The 9,152-nt window shown below is 44.0% G+C and overlaps 2 protein-coding genes across 2 annotated transcripts in view; one reads left to right on the forward strand and one right to left on the reverse strand.

Annotated features, from left to right (window-relative positions):
- The window catches only part of PPP4R3B (protein phosphatase 4 regulatory subunit 3B), a gene marked incomplete at its 5' end in the record, with an annotated part of 33,269 nt that extends 26,633 nt beyond the window's left edge, over positions 1 to 6,636 (forward strand). The window contains 7 exons of the mRNA XM_035896305.1: positions 115 to 156; positions 832 to 990; positions 1,736 to 1,905; positions 3,050 to 3,189; positions 3,650 to 3,834; positions 4,316 to 4,518; positions 5,357 to 6,636. Of these exons, the coding sequence (XP_035752198.1) occupies positions 115 to 156; positions 832 to 990; positions 1,736 to 1,905; positions 3,050 to 3,189; positions 3,650 to 3,834; positions 4,316 to 4,518; positions 5,357 to 5,452 (995 nt within the window). The remainder of the gene's footprint in view (positions 1 to 114; positions 157 to 831; positions 991 to 1,735; positions 1,906 to 3,049; positions 3,190 to 3,649; positions 3,835 to 4,315; positions 4,519 to 5,356) is intronic.
- Positions 6,637 to 8,924: 2,288 nt separating this feature from the next.
- Positions 8,925 to 9,152, reverse strand: part of CFAP36 (cilia and flagella associated protein 36) — a gene marked incomplete at its 5' end in the record, with an annotated part of 13,272 nt that continues 13,044 nt past the window's right edge. Inside the window, one exon of the mRNA XM_009640774.1 lies at positions 8,925 to 9,011. Within this exon, the coding sequence (XP_009639069.1) occupies positions 8,925 to 9,011 (87 nt within the window). The remainder of the gene's footprint in view (positions 9,012 to 9,152) is intronic.

A 9,152-nucleotide genomic window follows, 5' to 3' on the forward strand; every position in this document is an offset into this window, starting at 1 on the left:
TGGATTTGAGGAGAACTTGGAACAGCTGGTGGAATTGTTTATCCCCATCTTTTAAATATTTACAGTGCTTTGAAAGCCTTTCTCTGATCTTTGTTTTTATTTTCTATTTATCAGATGCAGTAGTTGGGTCCACTAAGAGTAATACAATTTGTCCTGGTAAGTTTTCATTGACCTTGAGTTTTGCAACTTGCCTTGTATGCTGGCTGTGTTGGTTTGGTCTTTTTTTGTTTGACGTTAGATAGGTCCGTATTTTACTTTTTTAAATATTTTTTTTATTGCAATCGATGTAGGTGCTTTGCTTCATTTGAGATGCCGGGAAGCTGAAGGAACATACTCATCTGCTTTTTGAGTTACTGAGTTTCACTTTCCCCCCCCGCCCATAGTCAAGCTTGCTACTGAAAGTTTAAATCATTGCTAGTGGAATATGTACGAGAGAGACGTCGCTGAGCTTTTACAGTTTGGATTTTTATCCATGCGGGGTTTCTTTTTTTGAGCATTATGAAAAGACATTGCTAATGAGGTGCCCGTGAATACAGGTCTGACTGGCCGCCTTCTTTTTTAACTACCTACCATTAAGCTGGATTGCCGCAACCAGTAACTTGCTGACCCTGGAAGAAGTCACACTGCCAGTTCAGGGGGATCTTTGTGACTGGGGGGGCGGGGGAAAAAAAAAAAGCCAAATTTGCTAAGTTGTTTTGTCCTGACCCAACGTCCTGCTTCTTAAAGCAATCCAGCGTGCCGCTAAGGACACGTCAGGAGCTGTAACGGTAACCGAGCTTGGTGATGATTTGGTGCATGACTTTTTTTTTTTTTTTTTTTTTTTTCCTGTAGATAATTATCAAACGGCGCAACTGCTTGCCTTAATTTTGGAGCTGCTTACTTTTTGTGTGGAACACCACACGTATCACATCAAGAATTACATTATGAACAAAGATCTGCTAAGAAGAGTACTGGTCTTGATGAACTCGAAACACACGTTTCTGGCCTTGTGTGAGTATGGAGCTGTTGTGGTTTCCCTCAAGGCTTTGTTTGTACTGGGTGGAACATGTAGGAGTAAAAGCGTGTATTTAAACTCAAAATCCATGTTAACTTCCTGTTTATTACTGACTAGCTGTTAAGTAATCTTGGAAAAAAGGTAGCAGATGTCTGTTCATGTAGACCAATGCAGTTTGTGGTGGGAGGAGAATTGTTTTCTTTGGAAGTCCGCAATGATCCTTTCAAGTCTTTAAGGATCGCTTGTGTTCAGGTCTTTTATCTCATTTAAATGGAAATATTTTAAATCTTTTCATTTCTTAATAATGTCATTAATCTAGTGCTCCTTATGGAGAGTGAAGGAAATTTTGTGAACTGTGGTATTTAAAGATAGGGGCTGGTTTAAATTTAAAATATTAAATTTATTTAAAATAGGGGCTGGTTCTGGGACAGAGCAGCACAGGAATGAGCTAATAATAATGCAAATTCACATGTGCTGAAGTTTATTGCTGTTGTATTTCAAAAAGAAATTAATGGACCCTGATCACATTCAGATACCCAGGAAAGCCAAAGAAGGAAAGAAAGGTTTACTTGTCAGCAAAATGTTCCTTCTGAACTTCCAGAAAGTGCTTTTTAATGCTCTCGGTTTGCGGGCGCCATCTGCCCCTCGGTAGCATCAGGGTTTTTTCAGTTCCTTCCAAGAGAAGCAGATTGGAGCCCTGGCACGTAGCTACCAAATTCTTGAATTTCTTTCTTCATATAGGTGCTCTTCGCTTTATGAGGAGGATAATTGGCCTAAAAGATGAATTTTATAACCGTTATATCACCAAGGGAAATCTGTTTGAACCAGTTATAAATGCCCTGTTGGATAATGGAACTAGGTACAACCTGCTCAACTCTGCTGTGATTGAGCTGTTTGAATTCATCAGAGTGGTAAGTTAAGCGGCTTCTTCAGCTCTTACGCGTAGCTGGCATCTCGGGGAGAAATACAAAATGCAAATCTTTCCCTTGAAATAGCGTATTACGACTTCAAATCGCAAACTAGAAATCCCACAGATAAATATCCAAACAGAAAGGAGCCAGTAGGCTGCTTCGTGCTCTTTCACGTGATCGGCCCTTCAGAGAGAACGTGTAGGCTCTGTTTACGTAAAGTCTGTGCTAAAGGATCGTATCCTGTAGATGGGATTCTTTTTAAGAGGTTGAGTGTTCCCGGACTAAGCCTCGAAGCGAGGAATTAAATGAAATATGTTTTATGTGAGTAAATCTAGGTACTATCAGGTATAAATGAGACTGATTTGACTATAAATTCGAATGATCATTGTCCTTTAAAAGCCTATGCGCGTGCTTTCTCAGACACCATCCGCTTTGAATCCGTAGCTTTTCCCCCAGCAGCGTCTGCGGGAACAACGTGTGCGTGGCCAGGACAGGCAGGACAAGCCGGAGCGCCCGGTTTGTTGTATTGCTGGGGTAGAAAACAAGGACTTGCAGCAGCTCCTGAGCTACTCGCTGCGAACGCCTTGACGTGTGGGAGCCTTCTCGGGGAGTCTTTGTGCTCTGCGAAAATGGAGGGCAGTTTTTAGTCGTAGGATATCATAGCTGTCGTCTTCTCCAGCAAGAAAAGGTGGCTTTGGCCAGCGCGGTATGACAGTGAAGAGTCGCCTGATACGGTGAGACTCGTTAGAGGGGGACTGGCCAGGAGGTGCCTCATCCCACGCCTGCTGCTGCAGCTACCGAGGGCTGGGGAGAGCCAGAACCCGCGGGGAGGGCAGGGCGCAGCTGGGCGCCTGTTTTTTCTCAAGAAGGCGTAATCCTGGATAGCAAGCATCATGGTTTAATCCAACTATCACAAACAGAGTCGGGACGGTGCTGAGTATATCGTCCATTTAGATGGGAAATGTAATAATAATTTCTAGATTTCAGCTTTCTTATTAAGGAAAAACCTGATTACGTCACGTTTGTTCTCTACAGTAGTGCTTTGGCTCTGGGCAATGCATCAGTTACTTTTAAAACTAAACTCTAAAGCTTTCTGAACCTCTGCTAATATTTGAGGCTGAAACCCCGTTTTGTTCTTACGCAGGAAGATATTAAGTCCCTTATTGCACATATAGTTGAAAACTTTTACAATGCACTTGAATCTATCGAATATGTTCAGACATTCAAGGGACTGAAGACAAAATATGAGCAAGAAAAAGACCGACAAAACCAGAAACTGAACAGGTACGACCCGGTTTATGTATTCTGAGACTTTTATTGAATGCCATTGCGTATTCTCTTCTTCCTGCGGGTTGGGGTTCTTGTATCCTAGGGGCTAGACAAAGCCGAAGGCTGGGATTGGGGTTGGGTTTCGTTCTTGATTAAAAACGTCTTCAGTTAAGAGTAAAGCCCCATCTGACTTTCCTTGTGGCCTGTTGTAGTACGGGTCGTTTGTCAGTCCCTTAAATGTCACGTGCAGAAAAAACTCAGCTTACGAAGAGCAGAATCTTACCCCGTCATGCAGTTAGGATTCGGTCTGCCCTGTTGTCAGCTGGGGTTTTGGTGAAGCTTAGGTGGGCGGTAGAACCGGGGACAGAGCTGGACTGCCTTCTGCAGCGCTCCAAATTCACTTGAAAGCCTCAGAAGCCGTTTCTGATCCCTGGCTGAGTGTGAAACTTGAATGGTGGTCGTGTGTCTCCTGCAGCGTTCCGTCTATACTGCGTAGCAATAGATTTCGCAGAGATGCAAGAGCCTTAGAGGAGGATGAAGAAATGTGGTTCAATGAAGACGAAGAGGAAGAAGGTGAAGCTGTTGTGCCTCCGGTTGAGAAGTCGAAACAGGAGGACGATTTTCCAGATAGCTATGAAAAATTTATGGAAACTAAAAAAGGTATTTACTCCGTTTTAGCTTGTTGGTGCTGGAAGCGTTCTGTGGTGGATATGTGCAATGTCACATAAACAAACCAGTTGCTTGTGCTCTGCATCGTTAGCGGGAGTAAGGGCATTCTGTTTAATTAAGGCACGAATCCCTAACCCTTCGTTGCAAGTTAGGTTAGGATTCAAATAGCGGGTTAAATTGCTCCGAGCCCGCATCGAGTTTAAATGACATTCAGAAGCCAAACTTTATTTGTACGTGTGCGCGCTGAGTGAGCAACGTCCCCGTGTCCGCAGCGTCTGTGCAGTTCCCAGTGTGAATGCTGGCGTGCTTCGGGTGAGGTCAGTAGGTGAGCAGTTGATCGAAACTGAATTATTTTTTTTTTTTTAAAAAAAAAAAAAAAAAAGGTGGGTTTTGCCCTGTGATTATGCTGTGATGTGGACTGTACTCCGTGGTGTAAGGCTGATGCTTAAGTATGAAAATGTTTGTCCCTCAGCTAAGGAGAGTGAAGACAAAGAGAATCTTCCAAAAAGGACTTCAGCTGGGGGATTCAAATTCACTTTTTCCCACTCAGCCAGCGCAGCCAATGGTGCAAACGGTGCAAACAGTAAATCCGTGGCAGCTCAGACGTCACCAGCAAGCTCCAACGGCTCCTCCTCAAAGAACGCAACCCTGACCACGGCGGTGACGGCCACGAAGGTGGGAGAACTTGTATCAAAGCTGCTGGCCTCGCGTAGGGCAGCGGAGCGGTGTTGTGAGACTTTACTGGTTTAATGTGGTAAGGTTAGCACGAGCCTCGAGGCAGGGTATCTGATTTATGGATAAATGCATCCAAAGCCCTGTCTAGTTAAACCCTTACTAGTCTGGGGGGAGCTTTGAGGAAGTATGAGGTGGGACTGGATTCTGTTGGTAATCTGGTGGGCACCGTTTGATCTTGCATCTTCTGCCTAATGTAACTGCGCCCGCTGCTCAGCTTTAGCTGCCCAGTTGCTGCTGGGTGTGTGTGATGCTCGGAAGGAGATCGGGTTTTTTCTGAATTATGTTAGTGCCCCCCCGAGAGGGAACTGGTGAGAGCTGCTGAGCAGATGGCAGACAGCGCGCGATACCTCGTCGTGTCTGAGGCGGCTGTGCGGTCTTTTAATCTTTAGCCTGCAAGCTCCCGAGAGGCTGCAGAAAAGTCACTGCGCACACCCACGCCCTACCAGCAAAACGGGTGGGCCGCGTACGCCTTGGGTGGTGCGTCTGTCCGCTTGGGAGCCTCAAACGTGATTTTTTTTTTTTTTTTTTTTTTTTTTTAAATAATTTTGAGGCCAGATGCAGAGGAGCAAGGAAGTTCCAGTACTTTTTTTAAGCCTTGAGGTTCAAAAACATTCTCAAGACAAACGGATCTTTGAATGAAAAAGGCATCACCAAGGAGCCTGCGGGCTTGTGTCCCCCGCGCAGGTTGGCTGGGGGTTAGGTACTAAAATTGCACCTTCCTGGGGATTTTTTTCAACGTGAGATTTTCTTTTCTTCTTTTTTTTTTTTCAATTGGCAGGGAAGTCTAGTTGGCCTAGTGGATTATCCTGATGATGAAGATGATGATGAAGAGGAGGAGACATCTCCAAGGAAAAGACCTCGCCTGGGTTCATAAATGAAACCAAAACTTTGGAATAAAAACTTTTTATTATGGGGTTTCAAATGCTGCAACTGTTTTAAGAGCTAAAAAGAATCCGATTCAGAAAGCTTTCTCCCATGGGTATAGAAGATAATACAAGGAGTAGCAAAAGAAACTCGGTGTGTCAGCTAGAAAGGGTTAGTTCTGTAAACACAAAGCTTCCAAGGAACTTAATATCTTTCTAGTAAGTAAGAAGTCTGCCATTCAGGCTGTCAAAAAATGTAAAAATTTAAAAAAAAAAAAAAAAAAAAAAAAGGTGGGTTAGTATTCACAGAACCTGGATGATGGCTTCTCAGCAAGGAAAGTCTCAGGTGTCGGGAGGGCAGGGGGAGGGAAAGGTATGGTAAACACTTTTTTAAAAATATTGCAGGGTTTCCCCAGTGTTTAACAGAACTAGGAAAAAAAACAAAACAAAACAAAAATTCAAGCTTAAATTTTGAACCCAGTAATCTTAATTTTGTACTGGTGCTGTCAGTTGTGTTCCTTTAGCGATGCCTCTTTTTAAAAAATGTTAAGGGAGAACTCACTCTGTCTGCATAAGAACAATCCAGATTTGGGGACCATTTCTTACCATGTAAATGGCGTTTCTCGCGGTTGGAGGGAGGGACGCCGCAGTTACAGTGCATGTTGAGTTGTTTAAAAGAGTTTCAAAGTTTTCATTTGTGCTTTTCAAGAGGAGAAAATGGAAGCTGGATTCAAACCGGATGGTTTTGCTTGTTTGGGGGTTTGGTTTTTTCTTTTTTTTTTTTTTGATTCGACATCCAGTAATATCTATGCCAAGGAATGCTCGCTTCCCAAATGTCTCCGGGAGCTGCTTGTGTCCGCGTGGCGCTGTACACGGCGCACCCGAAAAGCTGGCGGCTTCACGCTGTGGCGGGTGCCGAATTGGAATGGCTTCCCGTGGGGTCCAGCGAGCTGCCTCTTCCCGCAGCAGCGAGCCATTTCCCCCATGTGCGTCGTCGAGGCGGTAATAAGAAACACTAACAGGTTTTTTTCATAGTGATGAATTTAGCGGCGGTTTAACACCAAAGTCACTTTGGACCAAGAGGGAATTGTTACTAACGGAACACGGATCTGTGAGGCAGGCCCAACAAGCAGCACCGGAACCTGGGTGTAATGCAAAAGCTGCTTTTAAAAAAAAAAAAAAAAAAAAAAAAAAATGAAAGCACATTCCACGTGGTAGGTAAGCAAACTGCGAGAAAAGAAGGGGTGAGTTGATGGCGAGTTGACAGAGGCAAACAGTCCAGGTTTTATTTTTCAAGAGCAGCAAGTGAACTGTAAATATTTTAATGTTCGTTTGCCCATACGTGATCTGAGATCATGATGAAGTGAGAGGAAATTTCCCGACGGCAATTAATGTCTCGGAAATGTTAAACTACGAAACCAGCTGCAATCCACCACATAGATCACTCTTGTAATATGTGTTATGGGTCCATTTCTCCTGGAATAGTTTAAACTGAAGCAGTTTCTCTGTTTTGGAGATTTTTGTAGTTAATTTTAATTTTAGCTATTGTTTGGAAAAAGATGGGCTGTCTGTGTAGATATGAAGTATAGTTTTTTCCATAAAACAGAAGTTTATTTTGTATTAAAAATACCACTGTACTTGTTTTACACCATTTGTATACATGTGGTGATATTAATGCTGAACTGTAAAATTCAGGAATTAAAATGTGACCCTGTAATTCCATAATTACTGCTTTGGTTTGGTTTGTTGTACACGGTAAGTTAACCCGGAATTTAAAATGTGGCCATTTTAGAATTTTTATTTTTATTTTTTTTTTTTGAAGATTAGTTATCCGTGCAGTTTTAAAGGTCACTCCATACCACCACATGAAATCCCAAAGGGAACAGGCGAGTTCTTCCCGAGGCATAAGCCAGGCACAAGCATCCTGACGGAGCACGGTTCCTGTGGCCGGCAGTGTTGCCCTTCGTGGGCTCCGGGCAGCCACGACCGGGACTTCTCGTTTTTCCCTCTCAAACGCCCTCTCAGCTCCCAACGCAGAGGATCCAAGGAAGCGCCCGCTGGCGAAGCGTAGCTGCAGCCTCATCGCCGTGTGCTCGCTCTCCTGCTGACCATCGTCTGGTTTTCTTCCCGAGGAGTCTTTTTCTCTCCGTCGGTAACCGTGATTAACTTCCTCCAGCACGATACCCACCACGGAGCCACCGAGTTACGCGGTATGTGCCTTTACTAACCCGAGGCTGAAACATTGCGTCGCCTGCTCTGGGGGCCAGAGTTGTCCTGATTCGCTTTAACAGCTGCCCAGCACACGTTCTCCGAGGGTCTCCACCTGCAGCGCGTTAGCTCTTGCTCTGCTCCCCACCACCCCAGCTCTTTCCTGAAGTACCATCAGGAGCTTGAAAAATAGTCAGACCAATGTGAGGGGGTTTGGGGGTTTTTTTTTTACAGCAAACAACGAATGTCATGAATTTTTATAGTTATTAGAAAAAGACTCTGTAAAGTGGCATTAGATGTCCCGTTTAAAAAAAAAAAAAATCCCTGTAGAAGGCAACATGCAGCACACTTTTTAACTGGTTTGTGTCTGGGGCCATCACCCCCAAGACGCCGTTTCCCCGTCTGACCTGGTGGGTGCTGCCTGCGGGCAACCGCGTTCCCGTGCCTGGCGTCCTTCCACTACCGCTCTTTTTGGAAAAGAACAGAACATTTGCCAACGTGTATCAGTTATAAATGCTATTTTAATAAAAAGTTACATGAAACTTGAATTGGCTGGGCTGTTTTCTTGTAGTGCGAGGTGGTGTTGCGGTCAGCTACGTAATGACGTCCTGCGAAGGGCAGCTGCTCCTCCCTGCGTCATTTTAAGTCTGTGCAAGCCAAACCCATCCAGGAGATTCGAAAAGATTTCTACATTGAATCTGAATTGCCCCTGACAGGCCTAGCAAAATTGAACCTAAGGGCTGGTAAACTGCCCCAAAAGTATGTAAAACTGATCCAGAGGTGAATGTCTCGACTTCAAGCTGCATTATCCATTTCTCAGAAGTGAGATGGACATAGCTGCGCTTCCTTGTGAAATCAAGACTTTATTAGATTGCATGGCTGCCAAATAGCAATTTGCTTATAATATTCTCCTAAGAGGAACAAAGGTCTGTAATTTTAAGAATAAAAAAGTTAAAATTCCTAACTCGTTCAGAACTGTTCACATAGGAATTATTTCAGCCGATCTCAATACCTGCTTTTGCTCTACCTGACACCAGGTGGCTGAGGCCAGCAGTGCCCCTGTGCTGCAGTGAGTTGCCAGCATTCTGGAAAACAAGCAGTTTTAGTGTCTATTGGTGTAATTTTAAATATTTTTATATATAAAGTACTGAGTTGCTTGTCTGAAAGTCCTATAAAACTAAGTGTAGTATTGGAAAACAAATCCATTTGATTATCGGTATAATTAATTCTAAAAACATACTTATGCTCCTGGGTTCTGCCATGAGCTTCTTAAAGTTACCGCTTATTAATAACTTCTTCTTTTAGTTTTTCTGCAAGCATCTTCCTCTTCTGGAGTAATCTTTGCTTCTCTTCTGACATTTCCTAAAAGTGGGGGAAAAAAAAAAAAAAAACCCACCATGATGAAAGGGCAGAGCTTTGCTGGTAGGTGCCCCGACCGCCGGGGCTGACTGCTAACGGGACATGTGAGCCAGGGCAGGCGGCTCACACATGGTTTCTCGAACG

This window comes from Egretta garzetta, unplaced genomic scaffold, assembly GCF_000687185.1.
Source record: "Egretta garzetta isolate BGI_Z169 unplaced genomic scaffold, ASM68718v1 scaffold200, whole genome shotgun sequence".
NCBI classification, from domain to species: Eukaryota; Metazoa; Chordata; class Aves; order Pelecaniformes; family Ardeidae; genus Egretta; species Egretta garzetta.